The sequence below is a fragment of the Siniperca chuatsi genome, linkage group LG3 (assembly GCF_020085105.1).
Source record: "Siniperca chuatsi isolate FFG_IHB_CAS linkage group LG3, ASM2008510v1, whole genome shotgun sequence".
Lineage (NCBI taxonomy): Eukaryota > Metazoa > Chordata > Actinopteri > Centrarchiformes > Sinipercidae > Siniperca > Siniperca chuatsi.
Genome location: NC_058044.1, coordinates 19,221,817 through 19,243,117, shown reverse-complemented (window position 1 = coordinate 19,243,117; position 21,301 = coordinate 19,221,817). Strand labels below are relative to the sequence as shown.

Sequence of the window (21,301 nt, the reverse complement as noted above, 5' to 3'; positions counted from 1 at the left end):
GAACAACATTGTGGTGGTATTCATTATTCCCTGGGTGCTAAATAAAGAGGCACAGTACGCTCAGTGCTCTTTCTGTCTCTCCCTGTTTTATTAACTGTGTGTATCTGCAGTACACGCTGTATGTTTCTTTAACATACACAGTATGTGTCTTTGTTATTGTTGTCTTTGATACACACACATGCAGTTTCTGTCTTTCTATCACTATCTCTTACTCTCATTCTCACTCAATGGAGTCACCTGTTCATCTTTTCTCAGGTTGTTGACCTGCTTATGGTGGAAGGTGCCTTTTCAAGTATGCAGTGAAAAGCACTGCTTTTGATTTATTATGCATAGAGAATGAAGTATCAAAGCCAATCTTTGTCTCCTACTTCCTGTTGCAAGGCTACCGTTAGTATTGAAACCACTTACACGGTCATCATGAACATCTTTCTTTCCTAGCACTTTGTGTCCTCAGCTAAATTAAAGTATATGAGGAAGAATGCAAAATGGTTTCCATAGTATTACTGAACTGCAAGGTAAAAGATTAGAATTTACCTTTTAGTTAAATGAACACATACATGCACATTGGACATTGACATGGTGCTTCAAAGTGACATTGTGGCAAATGCTTCAGACAAACATCAATGGTCCACGTGATTAGCCTTTTTCTTTATTTTTAGGCCACGCTGTGAGCGGTGAAAAAGTTCCCTGTTCCCACATGTTTATTGGGGGGAATGAGGCCACTCAGGCCAGGGTTTCCATGGTGATGCTTGTAACCTAGTCTGTCTCTGAGGGTCTGAGGATTGTTCTCCATTGTCCTCCAGAGAAGAGATGGAGAAAAGAGGGCGAAATTGAGAGAAAGAGAGTCAGTCACAGCTTGGCTTGTCATATACAAATGAGAGATGATATACACATGTGAAATACAGACAATTGTTATTTAAATAACACATTTGTAATGTTTCTTTTGTCTGTGACATGTTTACAAAAATCATGCAGAGAAAAATGAAAGTAATCTGCCATTTGGTTCCGTGTTGTATGAAAATATGGCTTAACAGAGCTGTAAAATCATATATGATTGCTAGAGATTTTAAAAAATCCAACCCAAAATCATATGCAGTCCGTCCCAGATTGAGAAACTCTGCATCTCAAGTATTCAGAATAACTTTTGGGTAATTCTCTTTTTTCATTCTGGCACTCTGCACTCTGAATGAAAGCCGGTGAGCATACCAGCACAAAATGGAAATTGAAGTCAACTTCAAATAGCCCCTGCTGCATTGCATGGTCCTCAGGTGCCCATGACTCCCTTTTCCAATCTCTATGGCTCGCACAGGCCTTCTTAACTGTCCATTACAAGTGATAAGCTGCTTGTGGTTTGCTCTGAGACAGAGGCACCTCTTTCTATTTTGTTTACACATCACTCTGTTATTACTTACCTTAATTTTATCTTGCTTTTATCTTACATATACTATAAGGCCATGTCGAGATGGATATGGAGCATGTGGAAATACTGCTCCCAAACAAACAGCAGTTAAAGCTGATCTGCTTTTTTCTGCTCTCTTTTGTGTTGACTCTTGGTGTCTCTCTGCAGACACAGCAGCACTGATTGGAAATCTTGTCTTCAAAATATAGAAATATCACTGTTACATTTTGCACTGATTTAAGGGATAATGAGCTTTTATATTGTGTTTTATCCACTTAGTAGAGACAAGCACTGAAGTGAAGACAAGGCCAAGTCTGGAAATGGGGCCAAGGTGGATTTTAAAAACAAACTGTCTTGCTATTGCCTCATTATATATTCTGGAAAGAGGCATCCTTGGAGAAGTTTTCAAAGATGCCAAAAAGCAGCTCATTGTTCAAAGTGAATACAGCAGTGATTGGATTTTGTTTGAACAATAGCAAAGTCATAATTTTCCGAAGACATGATGCGAGACCAGCACAGAGTCTCATTTCCCCTGAGAAGGTAGAGAGACCAGACCTTGGTATCTCAGTGGACTATGACTTTGTTTGCTGCTTAATGTTTGAGTCCCACACAAAGGTTTTAAACCTGAATATTATGTTTTCTAATTAATGTGATTAATGACACTTAATGATTTCTCAGAAGTAAATGTTTGAAACCTCATCCTGAATAAACAGAACAAGTTACAAAGTGTTCATCATTCACATCCCAAAGTAGCATAGCAGTAGGCTAACTGGTGCGGTCCACCCAAGTAATCTGTTAAAGGACATCATTTACAACTTTCAAGTTTCAGTCTTTTCCATGTAATACAGCCCATAAAATCTTGGTTTATGTGTTAGCTTGCTTGATTGAAATTGTTCCAGGTATTGTGCATTCTGGCTCACTGGGACACAATGGAACTGAGCCATCATTAACAAAATTAGTTTAACCTGTGCTTTTCCTTCTGTGACAAGTCAAATGTTTGCTGTGAAAAATGTCTATACCGCTGGGATTGATGTTTATATTAAAGATCACACACCCATAGTTCCCCCACATAGGTCGCCTACTTAGACTTATAGTCAGGACTATGTGGGTGTGTACAGACTTGTGCTTGATTCACCTTCACTCTCCAGTTAGTCTTGCTGCAAATGTTCCACCCGATTTCAACCTGGCTGGCTAGAGGCCTAATTAGGCAGAGTAATTGAAAACACCTATGTGGGTGTGCAGAGCCAATTATGTAGTGCAGGATTTATGGCCAGTGCCAAAGTAGTGTGACTTTTAGTGAGATTTAAAGTAATTAGTAGAAAATGTAGTAGTGGTACAGTGTGTAGTATGTTTGACATTGATGCAAAAGAGAGAGAATGGTTCACTATCAGTACTCTGTCTGGTGATATTGTTTGGTATGCAAACACCCCACCACTCTGCAGAGAGGATGCCTGTTACTCTGTCTTAATCCTGTTCCTGCAAAAGTAACTTTTGTCGCTGTGCACATTTTTATACCTTGCTGGTGCATTGTTGTGCCACTGTTGCTCCAGTTCAAAAAGAATATCTTAAAAGTGTGCTGTAATAATACACAACAGGTACCCGATGTCTGGGGTGGAGCCACTGTACTGTCAGAAAATACACCAACACTCCTACTTTTTCCTTACCTGATCAAAAATAACATGTAGTAACTTTACATCTTTAATTTCTGTAATTAACAGTTGTTAAGAGAGGTACACAAACTAACCCCACCACATGTAGCAGCAGACTTGGACTGAACTGTTTCCTGGAGTTGTACTTGTCCATCTTTCATTCATCGCCTTCATTTTTTAAATCCTTATAATTATCTGAGAAGTGTCTCTGCCCTCCGGCTGAGTCAGACACAGCATGCAGGGTGTCTCAGCCATTTAGTTTATTCAGCACACATCAGTGTGATGCTGAGGACGGTTGACGATCTCTAATATTCCTCTGACTCCAATCTGTATTGACTGTTCCACTGTTTACCATTTAAACTTTCCTTCCCGACCAGACAGATGAAATCCCTCCCTGCTCTAACATTTATGAATCACCTTTTCCCCATTTAATTAGCTCACACATTATCTCTTTGATTCACTTTCACCTGTGGAACACTGAACAAGTCATGTGTAAAATTTCTCTTTCTCTCTCTTTGTCTCAATCTTTCTGTTTCCCTCTCTACGTCTCTCTGTCTGTTTCTGTCTGATCACCTTGTAGTTTATTGAAGATGTAAATTTTATTGCGCAAAAATGCCGATTCACCCCTCTTACTTCTTTCTCAAGACTCACACCTCATTACTGCAGATTTCATTTTTGTATAGTATATTGTCTAAATACTGAAAGTAAAGGGCAAAGTCCAAGAGGCTGAGTCATTCTTTTATCTCCCATGCTGTCCATATCTGCAATCAAGTCTGGTTAAAGCTACTATTCACAACCAGCCGCTGCAGGTAGTGAGGAAGCTGAACTTTGGATGGAGTGCTCGTTGGCTCCTGTTAAAGAGAGTTTAGCATTATCTCGTCCTGTGCAACAAAAGGATCTTTTGCCAGTCATATATCTGATGCCTCATATTAATTTGGGCAAACTGAGTAAATACAGATGGGATACACAGTTGAGGTAAATATATATCACGTCCACTAAAGTGAATTTTTGTCTCCTTTCTGTCCTTGCCCTGTCTCTTTATCTGCAGGGACCCAGTTCATTGGAGGATCGTTCCAGTCTCAGTTCAGCCAGCACACAGCAGCCTCGAGATCGACACAGTTTTGTCCAGGAACACTTCCAGGCTCAGTACAGGTGAGAAGCACAGACATGAGCCGCATGCTCAGATATTTCAAAAGCTTTTTTTTTTTTTTTTTGGCCTTTAAGTTTAAGATGATGTCAAATTCAGTGTTTTTTAGTCTTTGTAACTAGGAATTCAAGATTCTGTAGCTATACAAACTTTTCATCCTATTTTGAATTGCCTAAATGACTGAGAAGTAGTGTAGAAGAGAGTTTCAGCCATAGTTCATTGAAACGAGGAGATCATTTCTGATTTGTGTACGCTGAACACAACACAGTGGAGGAAACCAGATCTTCCTTGTAGCGATATAACTACTTAAATTTGAATATTTGCAGGCAGGGATTGCTCCCTACACCCTGCAAACTTTATGGGGTGCCATCCAAAAGAAAAGATTAAGACTGACATGCTGACTCATTTTGACTCAAAGGTCAATCCCATTCATAACACTATGTGCTATATTCAGTGTTCATTAAATACATTGGGGGAATGCGTTTCTAAGCTTGAGCAACACGTCAGCTCAAATGAGAATGCTTACCTGGCAGACAAAGCTGAGGACCTGGATAATTGAAGCTGGTCTTCAAATCCCTGCTTTGTATGGGTTCCTGAGTTTGCAGAGGGATCATTTTAGTTTGTCCTTATAGCTTAAAACAATTCTTTGTCCCTTATACTTCAAATTACTCACTAAGGTACTCTGATCAGCTCCTCTTTATGGTTCCCTTTGTCTCTAAGGAAATTGAGCTTTTATCTTTAGGGCTCTTTTTACATCTCAAGGTGTTTATCCTGATATAATAAATTAGACTAAAACATTTTCTGTCAAAAGCATATAACTCAAAGCTTTTAGTAAGAAGTAGGACAAGAACACATTTTGGAAACTATCTTAAGTCCCTCATCAATTATGCAGTATCCAGGCTGGATTCCGCCGGGCACTACTACTGTATATCTAATGTCCTGAGGTTGTATTTGAATAAAGAGAGTGCAATACAAACCATTGATAAAGAGAATAGGCATTCAGCACAGGTGAGAATGCATTTCCTCTCCAGCAGATAAGAATCAGTAGCTTGAGAAAGTGGGTCAGACAGACCTGTGAAGGATTCAGGGGATTCATCTTCAATACTGGCTTCTGGCTCTCTTTGCTTCATTCACAGTGGAAAGTCTGAGTTTCTCTGGTTTAATAGACCCTCTAATGGAATCGACTCTAGACCTTTCAGTAACCTTGTCGGCACACTTGGCTGTGTACATTTACTCTTACCTTCACTTCTCACTTGATTCCTGAACAATGTAAACATATAAGATATATAGATGGTGTGCATATATATATATATATAATAAAAGATGGTAAATAAGGAGATATAGTTTGAAGAAAATGGTGGACTTGTTTCATTTCAGACTTTAATGTCCTGATTAGACAATCTGATGATTTAAAATGACTAATTTGGAAATAGCAGGGGACAAAAATATGTTTAGAAGCACTTATGTAGAGACAGAAAGGAAAATTGGTAACTGGGAGGTAGGCTGATGTCAGAATTTGGCCTTGATGAGAATCATTTCAGCTCTTTGTTACCCAGCCTGACTAAAGCTTGTGTGTAGCTTTTATGTATCAGGGTGAGGTGCACTGTCATCAGCAGTAGGAGACAGGCAGGACAGAACGGTATGTTTCCAGATCTAGCAAAATAACAAGACAGACAGTACAGATAACGTCTTTCTTGGAATGAAGCCTTGGAGAGGTAACATTTCATGTTTTTGGCAGGCACTTAACACATTCTCCTGCAACGTAATAGGACAAACTGCCATCTAAGCTAGACACAGTAAAGTTTCCCACTTCTACAAGGAAAATAAACAAGTAGAATATGTGAGTCTGTCCGTGCAAACTTTTGTAATAAACTCCAGCTCAGTGCTCTCTGTTGGTTCAGACTTTCCCATGTGTTCTGTTGGAGTGTGGGAAGTGCGAGAGACTCTGGCTTTGCCTAGTTAGTGTTGTGCTAGTCAGTCTCATGTTGCTCGTAGTCTCAGTACAGGGACAGAATCACAGCTGACCCCGAGAGTAGTCCTGCCATGTTTGGTCCAACACACATAGTCGACCCAGCAGCAGATTAGTGTGTGAGTAAATCATTAAAAAGGTCAATCTTTGACACTTGTACAGTATTGACCACTACACTGCAGGGTTAACCAGCCATTCATTTGTGGGATTATCCCATTCCCTCACTGGCGGACGATGGATTGAACGGTTAGAGTGTATTTATTTGCAGAACTTTAACATTTCGAGGCATTTTCTGTTGGGTTTACACCCTTTAGTAATAACACGCTTCACACACAACGCCAAACATCTTGATATGCTTTTTAAGACTCTCCAGTGGCCATTTGACCTAAGAGAGTGGAATTTAATAAGAATGCGACTGGATTGTATCAGTGTTTTCTCCACGTAAAGCTCCAACACTTAAATATAGTGTGCTGTGGCTTAGTGGTTGAGCGGGTCGGTCCACCAATTGGAAGGTCGGTGGTTCGATACCAGCTTCCCCTAGGAAGTGTCCTTGGGCAAGACACTGAACCCCCAGAAGTGTGTGAATGATTAGTTTGTTTCTTTAAGCTGGTTAGCATCTGCCATCAGTGTATGAATGTGTGTGAATGGGGTGATATGTAATGTGTGAAGCGCTTTGAGTAGTTGGATGACTAGAAAGACGTTATTCAAATACAGTCCATTTACCATATATATATTGTATAGTATATAGTCAAATGCTCCACATCCATAGAAATTCATTGTTATCTTCCTTATAATAACAAATGCCACAATTACAATTATTACAATTTAAAGAATACCCAAAATCTGATGGCTTATGAATTAATGTGTTAACATTAGTTGGGGAAGATGAAATTGTACATTGTTTTTGTTTTTTTTCAAGTCAAGATCCCTATGTAAAAACGCTGACAATAAGTGACCCTACACACACATGAACACACACACACACACACACACACACACACACACACACACACACACACACACACACTCAGTAATTACTCCTTTGATTCACACCTCATTCTTAAGTAGAAGTCTTGAGTCTTAAGTGCAGCTTATTACAGCTGTTTTTCTCCCAGTGTATCCATGAGTCATTACCAGTTTGTAACGTCCCAGCTAACAAGCTTATCATGTAACTGCAAACCTCAAAATGCGGGACTGTGGGATTTACCTGAGGGGGGTTTCAGTAAGATATGTATAAATAGAGAGAGAGGAAGAGAGTGGAAGGAAATAAAGAGATGTGATTTTTCACTGCTGGCTATCTGCCTCTTCAGCGTGGCTGTGTGGGCGTGTGTTGCTGGATGAGATGGTTTAAAGAACAGATGTGACAGACAGTACATAGCATTTCTCATTTCTTTTATGACATTGCTTATGGCAATTAGTCCTTGTCAATCAGTTAAACATATACAGTTTTGTATAGGGCTGAAACTAATCATTGTTTTCATTGCTGCTTATTCTATTGGTCATTTTTTTGATTAATCAATTAATCATTTAAAAAATGTAGTCACAATTACCTAGATATCAAGGTGGCGTCTTTCAATTGCTTGTTTTGTCCAAACATCTAAAATTCAATGATATTCAATGTACAATGAAGTAAACCAGAGAAAGCAAATTCTCACATTTGAGGAATAAAAAACAGTAACTTCAGTCATTTTTACTTGACAAATGACTTGAAATGATTAACAACTGATTTATTATCATATTTGTTGCCAATTGGCATTCTATCAATTGACTACTATTAATCTGCTAATCTTTTTTCAGCCCTAGTTTAGTACATACAGTATACTTTTCATTCATACTTTAATATTCCTCTCATATACTGATCTGTGTTGCTATACTGTTGCTGTTATGCACACACTCTAATGCTGTGATTCACACTTTTATGATAGCTTCTTCTTAATACTGTTTGTCCCAGTATAATATCGTATCTCTGAAATACAATGGTCCAATTGTCTAATTATCAAGTAAGAGCATCATTTCTATGATATCCCTACAAATTGCTACCTTTAGTTTTAGTATGTGCTATATCATTTTTCAAAAGCAGGCTCTCATTTCGTCAGTATAAATCACTCTACCAGCTTGTTGATGAGTCCTAATGTACATGTGCCACTGTGGGACACAAGTCTAAAACAAAAAGGTGAACAAATGTCTTTAAATGTAGAAATTATTTTATATCATCTTATAGCATAACCTGCCTTGGGATAGAAGATGATGAATTAGGCAGACATTTACATCACATGAATGTTCATTCATTTGCATATTCCCTGTTACTTAATAACTTAATAAATAATATATGAGCCACTCAACAAGCTCACATGGTCTTCATTTCCTCACTTAACATTTTTTGTTCCGTCTCTTACAGCCTTGATTTGCTGTCGTCATTCTTTTAGTTTTTTTTCTCAACGTAGAACAGAACTATCTTAGAAATAAGATCAAACTGTTATTCCACACTTTTATCACGTATTATCAGTTTCTCACACTGAGAAATTGAGAAAGCACTGGCTACTCTACTACAAAACACATCACATACACAAGCTATGCTCTAATTGAAACCACTGAGTGTTGATTTGTTTCCAAATTCTGAGGCAACATTCTCCCTGGTGACTCACTCTCATTTAATAAATAATAGAAGAAGATACCCGGATGGTCGGGAATTTGTTTTCGACTCTGGGTTTCATCAGGCTTTCGTTAGTGTAAATATGCTTTACATCCATTTATATTCTCGTCTCATTAGTCTGTCTTAGTCTGAGCTGGTTTCAGTCTGCTGAGTCGGGAGACTTATTCCTTCATCTACTCTTTCACTCTTTTCCTCTTCTCCTCCTCCTCACTTTGTGTAATCACTGGAGGACTGGAGTCACTTTGCCTCTAAATGCAGACTAACAAAAGAGCAATCACTCCCCGTCAATCACGTAGTGTCTTATTTTTGTTTCTTTGTTTCTGGCTGCGTCGTCTCTCTCCGTCTCTTTCTGTGTCTCTCTCTGGCCTTCCCTTCTCTCTCTGTCTATCACTTGGTTGATCTCTCTTTCTTCCCTCTGCTTCCTTCCTGATTCTTTTTATATCTCACAGAGATGGTCCTCAGAGGCATTCAGTGGAGTTGTCTGATCTGAATAAATGTTTGCGATTAGAGCCCGGGCTGTATTGTGGTTTGGGGCTGCCAATGTGGGAGTCGGTGCTCCAGTCACTCCGTTGTGCCGCAGCGTTTAAATGAGTCTTTGTCAAAGCCCCCCCCCCATTTGTCACTCTCAGTTTGTGGCATCTATTTTTAATGGCCTGGGAGACGTGTGGAAAGCCCCAGCCTCTTTCTCCATCTGAACAAACAAGATAGTTGAGGATGGTTACTTTTTTCCTATCACAGTGGCTTTTATATTTGGATGCAGATTTGATGTCAAAATGTTTGGGATATTATACAGTTTGTATAATAAATGTTGTCAGATAGAAATTCCAGTTTCTATGATTTCCAGGTTTAAAGAGCTATTGAAACAAGGTAAACTGAAAAATACATGCAAGCGAACAGCAAGCGAGAGCCATAAACAATTAATGTTCTGCACAACAAAACCTTTTTAAGAGCTACTTCTGCAACAAAGCAAACTGATATCTGTCCAATATGAGATGTTCTCTCTACCAATCATGTATTTTTATGCCAGATCCTTTGAAGACTCAACGCTTCATAAAAGAGTGCAAACTTTCTCTCATCTTCAAAGATGGTCCGCAGGGGCTCCACTTTTCCCCAAAGATGCATCCAGGTTGGGATGTGCTCGCGTTGACCCCTCTGAGGCACCCGTCTGATCATTCCACGCTGCACAGCTGAGTGGCTCCTGAAAATATGGCCAGATGTTGACCTTACTTACTTTGATTTTGACGCTCTCACCACCCACAGTGCTTTCTTCGAGCCCAGCCTCACGCACCACTCTCCCTCCCACTGATACCACCCAGCTCCCTGCAGTACCAGACTTTGATGTGGGTGCTAGCCAGTTAGTGCAGGGCATTATCACATGCAAGTAACTCTTTGATCTCTTATTTCCTTTTTTGTTTTGCAAAAACAAAAGTCAACTGTGTAGAGTCATTTGCCGCCTCATATTCAGTAGTTTAGAGTTAGACACACCAGCAATTACATACCTGAATCCTCTTTACCACTGGAGCCTAAAGTGACCACTGGACTGGCTGATAATTTAAAATGTACCACACAACAAACACCATTATAATTAGATTTAACTCTGATCCTCAGAATGTAGTCAGGCGGCATAATTAAGGAAACAGTTCTCAGTGATTTTCTTTCTCAGAATTGAGATTACCATTTAGAGCTGCAACAACTAGTTGATTAATCCATTAGTCAATTGACAGAAAAGTAATTAGCAACTGTTTAGAGAATCAAATATTCATTAGTCATTTTTCAAGCAAAAATCTAATCATTAGTTGCTGCCCTATTGTGATTTTCTTATTTTGTTCTTCACCATGTTGTCCTGCTCTTTCTATTAATATAGTTGGTCATGTGGTGTAATGCAGTCTCTGCAGAAAAAATAGGAGCACTTGGATGACTGCAATGTAACTCTCTGCTAATGCAAAATCGTTGTCACGTAAGAATGAGATTATGAAGTATATTAAGTACAAATCTGTTTGTTTGTTTGTTTGTTTTTTACAGGGTTTCCAGTGATGATACAGTACAAGCTCTTCAGTGCTGGGTTTGCTCTGCACTCTTTATGGGAATCCTGTTGTAGCCCCTTACAATACAAACGTGAAAGAATAATAACGGAGGAAGGGTTTATTTAACTAATGCTACTTTTACTAAAGGAAAATCTATAATGTAGGGAAAAGAAAGATCTGACTTCAACTTGAACAAAGACTTCAAATGAAATGGTCAAGCAAGGTTGCATCAGTGTGCTTGTGTGTTTGTTTGTTTGCCGCAGTCTTATTAGATTTGTGCTCCTATTGTACCTTTCCATTGCTTAGAGATTAAAAAAAAAAAGTTTTATGGAAACAATGTATGAGCCACATTAGCCCATCAGAGCTGCTGTACTCTGGCAGACCCACCAGCTGGCCAAAGAGAAAAAGAGCCCAGCGCACAACCTCCCATCTCCCCACTCGCCATGCTCTACCTTTATCCAGTGGCTCCAGTGTGTGTGTGTGTGTTTCTTGAAAATGAATTGTCTGAATCACATTAGCCCCTGGGACTAGCCTTATACAAGAGATTATATTCTTAAACTTTTCCATGTATGTTGAAGTTCAGGCCTCCAGATTCTTAGCTCATTAAAACACCCTAGTACTTTTCCACTAGTGGTGACCCACCAGAAAATCACCTGTGACACCAAGTCCTGTGTGTGTGTGTGTTTGTCTGTGTGAGCACACAACGCTGGCTGGCTAGAGCAGATACCACGGAGGAGCCGCTTGTTTGGAAAATCAGTTCCACCTCACGTAAATGCGCTGTGTCCTGCAGCTTCACCCTGAACGTCAGAAATACTGTTGTGTGTGTATGAGAGAGAGAGAGAGAGCAACAAAATATGGGGAAGGGGGAGAGAGTAGGAAAATGTACAAGAACTAGAAAGTTATTTGTCATTCATAGCAGTGGCTTCTGTTAATGTTAGAAAAGCTTGCGCCCAAAAAGTTGCCAATTTGAAGAAGTTAACCTAACCTGGTGTCTATCTCTGGATCACATCCATCCTTCATCCATATTTGCATTATGGGACAAACATTTCCATCCACACAACATTTAAATCCAGGCAGTTATAATTCTGTATGCAGGCTAACATTTTTTAGTAGTGTTCATTTTGTTATTTTTTCAGTTTGAAGCTACAACAGACTCAAAACAGAATCAGTAGGAAAGGAAGCAACTGGAGCACAGTCCATTCACCTGGAGTGTGACTGTAGAGATGAAAAATGTTTAAACATTTAGTAAGTTACCATGATAACAAAATATCAATTTAAGCTCACTGCCCTACTGGTGATGTGACAAAAACACTGCATGATGCAATATGCAACAGAGAAACAAAGTGAAGAAACTACTCACAGCATAAAACATAAAAAACTAGTCTTAACACACTTTAAAAGCATGATACACTTGCAAAATGTTGCTGGACACTCAAAATGACCTTTTTATTGATTCTTTTTGATCCATAGTGACTGCTCACAGCATGCTGACATCATCATTGATTTAGTTTGTGGGTTCTGTTGTTCACTCGCTTTGAACGCTTTGCGGTTTGAGATGGTTCCAGTGTTTTAACCGAGTGCAGTGGGGTGTTACTGACAGCTGCCAGACCAAACAAAGGATTGGAAATGGATCTGGCTATAGACAGCCAATACTGATCGATTCAGAACACCTACATATTTTCATATTATTATTGATTTGTTCGCATATATTAATTACTGATTTCAATTTTTCAACAATGCTGGCAGGAACCCTTGCCTTCCTCAAAACTTGATTCACTCATGTAATCATTTATACATCTCTCTCAGCATTGCACACAAAGGAGTGATAAAGCAACTGAGCGAGAGTTAGAGTGAATGAGAGGGAACATGTGAGATAGAAAGGAAGAGAGATACAGCAGAGAGATGGAGAGCGAGTGTGTGAGTGAGAGAGAGAATGTCTCTGTATCCACCTACTTTAGAGATGTTGCTTTGGCTGTTTGTGGAAGATGCTTTTTAAAAACATTTTTTTTACAGTTTATGCTAAAAAAAAACAACAAGAATATCAAATCAGCCAGTTTCAATTATAACATGGATTGGCATGAATTCATTTATCACCCACTTATTCAGTCAGTTAGTTTTAACCAGGAAGGAAGAAACTCGTATGTATGAAGGTGACATTGAGAACAGGCAATCACAATAATGTCTCCAAACCTAAGAGGGAGAGTTGAGAAAGTGGAAGTTCGTATGAGACTTAACATGAGTTTGTCTCTGTCTGTGTGTGAGTGTGAATGTGTGTGTGTGTGTGTGTGTGTGTGTGTGTGTGTGTGTGTGTGGGGGCTCTCAACAGCTCTTTAGCTGAGTTAATTTCCCCTGACAGGAGGTCTCTACTCGTACTCTCGTATAGAGAGAGATGTGTGCCCTCCAATCCACAGCCAGTGACACATGACTGACAGGCGGACAGAAGAAAATGAACTCTCTGAGCGCTCTCTCTTTCAGTCCCAGGAGGAGCACTGAACTATAGTCAAGTATGTAGCTCCAAGTTTGCTGTGGTTGTGTTTAGGTGATGTGGCTCCTATCAGCTGGACCAACATTAATATTTTAAGACCTAATCTCCTTACCTAGTAAGACCAAGTAAGACCTAGTTGCCTTACTTGGTGAGAGGACTACCGTAACATCCAATAAGTCTACCAAACAAGCATAATACGTTTAGATGCTTGTCTGGATATTAACTACAGACTTAGAGCTGCAACAGGTTCTTAATTTATTTATTTTACTAATAATACAAGTCATCCATTTGCTCAGGTTTTGACATGTCAAACACAGGTGTAACTAATAACAATAATGGCATTCCAGCTTGGTGTGCCAATCCCAAGGGCCTGTGTATTGTGCATGCTGACTCACTGCACAACTAAGTGGAACAGAACCACCAATAGTATTAGTTACACCTATGATTTTCCTACTATAGCAAGTCAAAATGTCTGCCGTGAGAAAGGTGTATAGAATAATTTACTGTAATTTACTGTATGCTAAAGGACATACACTGTATGCTAAAGGACATACACACTCAACATTGGGATGTTGAAGGACGCTTGTATCTAGAAAAAAAAGCTAATTTTTGATTCTCATTTGCCCAACAATCATTGAATCACATCTGGAGTATTGACAATATTTGATCAAGACTTGTAAAACACCACTCTGGTGGTTATTTGTACTTTTGCATCTAATGTAGGACAAGCCCGAAGCCCACTCATAAATGTGCACTGATGCTTTGCCTGTAACAATTTAGACAGGTGCTATAAATATGTATTCTGCACACAACACTTGATCATTCATCATTTACAATAGGCTTGGGGGGGATTCAGTAAGTTTTAAAAAAAAATGTTTACACACATATTTTTTTGACTTACCAAAGCATCAGTGCATCTGGTGCTGCTGTTTACGGTCTGTTTTGCTTTTCTTGGCTGTAAAACATGTTTCTCCGTATAACATCATGAAGAATTCTCAGTGGTATGAGGATGTGCTTTTTTGGCACTAGCAAGAGGAACTAGATTAAAGTGTCATGATATTCTTGACCTTTGTTTTTAGAGACTGAATCGTGGGAAGCAGTGGTGAATCTGACTGGCTTTTCTGAGAGGAAAGGTTTATCTAAAAGCAACCTCAGTTTCTTTTTTACTATATGTTTTACAGTTCGGTTTTCTCCTAGTGTAAATACCAGCAACAAACTCTGTTTAGTTGTTTTCGGGCTGCGTCTCCAGCTAAGCCCAGGCCTCCATCCATCACTGTCTGCGGAGCTGTCGGCTGACACTGTTTACTCCTTAAATAAGGTCAAGACTGCAGTGACCAATCAGGTTTCTTTGACAAGAACATTTAAGCTTGGTTGGTGTGGGACCAAAGCTGTGCCCAGAATTTTGGATTAAAATAAAACTTCAGGAAAACAGGAATAGATGGAATTACAGCTGTTACCAAACATAAGTAAAACTGTTGTCTTCCACAAAAGGTGCAACTAAATATTTTGTCACATTTCCTGGGTGTTTGTTTATGTGTGTAAACTCTCTGCAATTTATATATATATCTTTGTGTACTTTTTTAAAATTACTTTTGATTGATTGGACTGTGAATCATACACCTAGTACACAAACAGTCACCCCATCAAATCTCACATGTGCGCAAATTGACACATCTATTGCTACACATACCTTACACACAGTTTATTCACGACCGCATTGTTAAATGATTAGTTAGTGTCAGTTTGTTTTAACAAAAGAGAATATATAATACTAGCCATTCCCTCAGATTTTGCACTCTCAGCTGCATTTTCACACAGTTGCTTTGGTGGGAGCTAATATTTTTCTGTGGGCCATTAAATAAATCCTGTTTCTAGCAAACCCTGCAACTCTGACATCATCAGCTCGTCCCTGACAAGGCAATTGATAGATCACATAACTTTTTTACAGTACATGTAAAATGCCAACATCTTGACCTATTTTGAACAGCGTACATTTCATCATCCACATCACCTACATCATCCCCTGTATTGTGCTGCAAAGCTTCTCAGTTTAGAATAACAGTATGAAAAATGCTGGAATCAAGCAACGTGATACCGCATAATGTTTAGAGATGCTGCTGGTGTAGTGTTATTTATTTAGCTCTGTGCAGAACAGAGGGATGCTGAGCAGCTCAACTTTCCTTCTGATAAATAAGAGCAGCTGCTGTGCATGTGCGCGTTTGTGGGTGTATGTGGTGCAGCTCCAGGTATCCGGTCTAAACTAGGGATAGTGGTCTTTTGGTTTGACACCTGAATGTTGTACACACAGTACAAAAATTGACAAACATTGAGGTTCCCTTGGGTAGAGGTGCTTTTTGAGGGTTAAGACTTGGTTTTAGGGTACAGGTTACAGTTAGGTTAATGTTAGGGTTAGGATTAAGGGTCAAGGTTAGGTATTTAGTTGTGATGGTTAAGGTTAGGGTAAAGGGCTAGGGAAAGCATTATGTCAACGACTGTCCCCCACGGGCATAGTGAAACAAGCGTCTTTGTGTGTGGATTTTCCTGCACGCACATGTGTGAATTACAGTGTAAGTAAGTGCAGAGTTTTGGGTATGCACAACATTGTGTGTGTGTGTGTGTGTGTGACTGAATACAGCCTGTCAGTCTGCTTTACTAAGTACAAACTGGCATCATTAGCGAGCCTGTGACTGGCTGCCACGGCACAATGGTTATAACACTGACAGCGACGAAATATGGAGCTTGAAAACTGTTGTATTATTTCCAGCATATTTGTACATTTGACAAGTCTGTATCTCCACAAACTTGGATAAAACTCCACTGGCAGAAATGATAGTGAGACACCAGGAGATGAAACGAGCATCTGGCAACACACACACATGAATGTGCACACACTCTAAAAGCTGTCACTGATAAGAGGGCATTATGTAGCAACATTGGCATAATTTCCCTTCAAGAATCAAATACAAACAACACCAAAAATAAATATCAACATAGGTGTCAAGAAACTGATTTAAAGTTTTTGGTGCACCACAGAATGCACATTAAAAACTCATATTCAACATCTTCTAAGCTGTATCCACACTTACTTTTCAAATTTAAACTACTTTTATACAACTATACTTAAGACTACTAAAGAATGACCACAGTTGAAAAATGCTACATCAGCAGTTTCAAGCTTGTTTAAAGCGTATTATCCTGTAAAGGATAATAGATTTCCCTCTGATGGAGACAAATGGGTAACTCAGCCATGTTTGTCAAGTTACCTCAAAGAAATTGTTTGGATTATGTGGCACTTAACCAAACTGAGCATGGTGTTTTCACTATATTGCCAAATGAAAAGGCTAGATTATAGTTTGGTTTATGGATGTTCAACAGGTTATTTGAGGCTAGATTTTGTCTATCCCCGCACTATTTCAGTGTCAGACTTGTTTCCACCACACAATCCTTTGAGGGATTCCTGGTAGTACTTTCAGTGAAGACATTGAGGACTTCCTGAACATTTTTGAGACCAGGATACACAGATGTTACTACAAACCTAATTAACAAACTAATTAACATGTTTGTTTAATCCATTAAAAAACAAAGTGGAAGGAACTGCACATGGCCAAGAAATAGCCCATACATATCCCCCTGTAAAATTAAAAATTGTAATGTTTACACATTACATTTTTGTACAAATTAAACTAAGGAGATATCTCATGTTTATTAGTGAGCTTTGGAGGTGCTGGTGGGCAGATTTTGTTACCTTTGGACAAAGCCAGGTAGCCATTTCCCCGTTTGTCTTTAAGTGAAGCTAAGATAAGCTAAGCTAAGTGGCTCGTGTAGCTTTATATTCAACACACAGACATGACAGTGGTATTGATCTTCTCATCTGACTCGCAGTAAGAAAGCAAATGAGCACATTTCCCAAAATGTCAAACTATTCTTTTAACAATGTTTTCCTCTAGATTGCTGAGGTCACGGAGCATTATCTGTCTTTGAAAACTGTAACTGGCTGCAGATTTTTCTTGATACCAGCCCATGGGTTGGGATCCTCAGTTTTTCCATCCTCATGTCATTCCTCCACTCTGATCAGCTCCGCTCCCGTCAGATCAAAGACCTTGGCGGGTCCTTTCCATGTCTGTTTGTCCATCAGTTTGCTTTCTAGTTTTTGTCAACTCGACTGCCCTGCTGCCAACCTTCTGTTCATTTTTAATCTGTCCTACCAACCAATTCTCTTTACTATCCTCTCTGCCTTTAAATATCCCCTCCACCTTTCATCCTTTACCTTTCCTTGCTACTTTCTCCTCTGAATAGTTCTCCTCTTCTCTTCTCCAGCTCAGTATGTTCTTTAGGATACAGCCATTGTCATTTGCTGCAATATATTACCCACCTAACTCTTTACAACTCTTTTTTTGTGCCAAAATTCGGAACAGCATCCCACCTCTGTTGCTTTGCTGCCCTTTTCTCAACAGCAGATCGAGTCCAGATGGCCTGTTTCAGTGCTTAGTATTCACCACTGTCCACATGGAATATGCACATTTAACCACCATCAAGGTTTTAACTGCATGCAGCACATAAGACAGTAAATCTCTACTGCACATTTACTTCATACTTAACAGGAAATGTGAGGATTTGGCATGTAGCGATAGCGACATGTTGATCCATCTGTCCAACAGTTTGTATGAAGTCATGTAAAGTTAAAAGAGCTTTCTTCTCCAGTGGCTGTTGTCTATGGAATATTTAAGGATGTAAGTTTTGTGACTGCAATGGGCGGATGTGAAAATGGATCAAAACTGATTGAAGCAGGATAAAATTGGGAACAGGATGTTATGGAGAATATGTAATGATGTTTCTTTCAAGGCTATCAAAGCCCATAACATATGGTGAGCTGAGGTCATATATAACAAATATGATTACAAGCTCTCTCTCTCTCTGTTTGTCTCCAGGTCCTCTCTGACGTGCCCTCATTGCCTTAAGCAGAGCAACACCTTCGACCCGTTTTTATGTATCTCCCTGCCTATCCCCCTACGACAAACCAGGTGAAGTATAACATACACGACAAACCTTTGTTGCTGTCAAATATCATTTGATGTTGTTCTGTCTTGCAAAACTATATTACGGTAAAAACTACCAGTTTATGCTGCGTGACACATTGCTTGCTGCCTTTACTACCTGAACTATATTTCTTCTAATTGTAAGTGTCAGAAGTAAATTTATTAATACAGTTTTTAGTGATGTTTTCACTTTGGTCTCATTATGGTGGTGAGTATATATGTTGATATATGAATATTCTACCATACTCTGCTTTATTGGGTAAATCTCCTGTAGGCATCCAGCACATACACTGTTTAGTTAAGCAAAAGCTTTTTTTATTTGCTGGGAAGTTGACACTCTGGATGTATAAGGTTGTCAGCTAGATATGATCATATAGGCTACCTAATATAGCAGAATGATTTGCCTCAATGAATAAGTAGAAAAACACATTGATCATAATTGATGCACTGTAAAAGCACACATTAGTAAAGGAAATTTAGCAAATATGACTATGCACACATTTGCACAAACATACTCTACACATCAGCAGCTATTGGCCATGGTCATATCTTTGTGATAAATGTTGGCCATCAAAAGTCCCTGACCAAACACTTTCTGTGTTGTTTCCATTTTTAACCGTACCAGAAGCTGCATGTCAGCAAGGTCCCGCTGTACGACAGTGTGACCTTGACATCTGAAGAAAGAGAGAGGAAAGAAAGGGAGAGGGAATGCACGAAGGACTTTCTTTTATTTTAACAATAGAGATGAAACTAGAGAGAGAGAGAGACAGATATAAGACTGTCACTCTAGTGTACTTCAGGCATCAGCGATCAGTTACCAGTTGCTACACAGAGGTGATTTGAATTATTCTGCCTGATTAGACTACTTCTCAGGACTGTGTGGGCATTTATATACTGGATTTGACTGACATCTTCCAGAGTCTCCTGTTAGCTTTGTTGCTCATGTTAGGGCGGGACAAATTACACCTTTATCATTCTTATTGGTAGATGGAGTCCTGTGACCTCAAGTAATTCCCATCAAAGCTCTGGCCCAACTTCAACCTGAGCCGAGGTCTAATCAGCCAGAATAACTGAAAACACATATGGGTGTGCAGGGCCTTTAAAATCTCTTGAATGCAGGGCATCTCGGTGTCCAATGCATGATGGGTAACCACCACATTGTGGGTTTTGTCTCAGGTTATCCCTTTTCACTCTCACCCCATGTGTCCACTCATGCATAAAACATTTTACAAGAAAAAAAGCAACAAATATCAGTTGAATTCCATTCATACGATTTCACTACTTGCCTACATTTAGTGTCTTACATACATCCTCCTATCTTCAAGCATGCAGATGCCGCTGCTCTGCATCCTCTCTGCATGTCTTCCACAGTGCTATCCCCAAACTCAGCTTTACAGCGTGAGACAGTGTGTGGTCTGTCCCTGCAGTTGCCTGAGCCCAGCACAAAAATTCATTCAGGTTCACTGTGGACTCACTGCTGGCCCTACACAGACCAGACACACACATGCACACACACACAGTGGCCTCATTGCATCGTCCTGCTGCATGAGTATCCCAGCAGAATGCCCGAAACGTCTGAGGCCCCCAGAGACACAGCAGGGTCTGACTGGCAGCGTGACATCAAGGTCTGGGTGCTGCAGATAATGCCAGGATGGCAGAGAGAAAAGGAGGGAGGCTGTGTCTCTGACTGTGTTTTCTTCTGAAATTCTAGATAGATTGTATGTCCACAGTCTATCTATAATTTTGTCATCTTGATTGTCCATAATGTAATTTATGTCTGTCCGTCCTGGGAGAGGGATCCCTCCTTTGTTGCACTTCCTGAGGTTTCTCCCATTTTTTGCCTGTTAAAGGTTTTTTGGGGGGGAGTTTTTCCTTTTTCCGAATCGAGGGTCTAAGAACATACAGGTCGTATGCTGTAATGATTGTAAAGCCCCTTGAGGCAAATTGATGATTTGAAGTGATTTGTGGTATTGTACTATATAAATAAAATTGACTTGACTTGGCTGATCTAACCTTGAACAGTCAGTCTTAGCATAATTCTTACTAAAGTAATTTTTTCTAAAACAATTTAAAGTATTCTGAAAGTCTTAAAACTTTGCCAAGATGCTTGTTAGTGACTGGTCAGTGACTAATTCAGTAATGTGAATTAAGTCAGTAGGTCTCACTGGGCCTTTGTATGGCCTTTTGGGTGGGTACTGTAGGTACAAAAGTACAATAGGACCGTGTTTCTTCCTTTGTGGATGTTGAGAGAACGCAAAATATTGTGAGGTATCACAAAACATATTGCGAGGTAACGCAAAAGTAGTCCTCAAAAAAATTCTTTCTGTGACCTGCTACCTTTGCAAAGAGATAACTTCTGTTATGAATTGGTGCTATATAAATACAATTGAATTGAATGGAACCTTTAGGGGGCTTCTTAATTTTGATCCTTTTTTACAAAACTGTACATCTTGAGTCTGACGGTATTATAGGAGTGCAATGCTAAATTGGTAGTGTACTAAAGTTTAATTTTGGTGTAATGTTGCAAAATTTGAATGGCCTAAAAGCAACCATTATTAATGAAAAGAAAACTGTCAATATTTTCATGGCATCCATGTTTGCTTATTGTATTTCCATGCAATGATGACAATCATTTTTGAATACTCCACTTGTTGACTCTGAGGGATTAATTATTTCAAGCAAGTTCAACGTCTTCCCTAGTACATACTTTTTAGTGCTCACAGCATGAACTGGAACAAATAGATTCCTGTAAGGTGGGAAAATATTGCAACAAAAACAGAATGATCAGGAAAATAGCTGGCAGACGTGAAGTATACATGATTTGTAGCAATTGATATTAAACATACAGACACACTTTTAGGGTTGTTGAATCTGTAAACAATTTTAGCATGATCCTGGCTCTAACATGGTTTTTCAAGACCGTTTTGAATGACCTGAAG

At 39.4% G+C, this 21,301-nt stretch overlaps 1 protein-coding gene across 1 annotated transcript in view; it reads left to right on the top strand.

Moving 5' to 3' along the window:
- Window positions 1–21,301, top strand: part of usp43a (ubiquitin specific peptidase 43a) — a 107,922-nt gene that overhangs the window by 32,607 nt on the left and 54,014 nt on the right. The window contains exons 3-4 of the mRNA XM_044189852.1: window positions 4,097–4,200; window positions 18,255–18,347. Coding sequence (XP_044045787.1) covers window positions 4,097–4,200; window positions 18,255–18,347 — 197 coding nt within the window. The remainder of the gene's footprint in view (window positions 1–4,096; window positions 4,201–18,254; window positions 18,348–21,301) is intronic.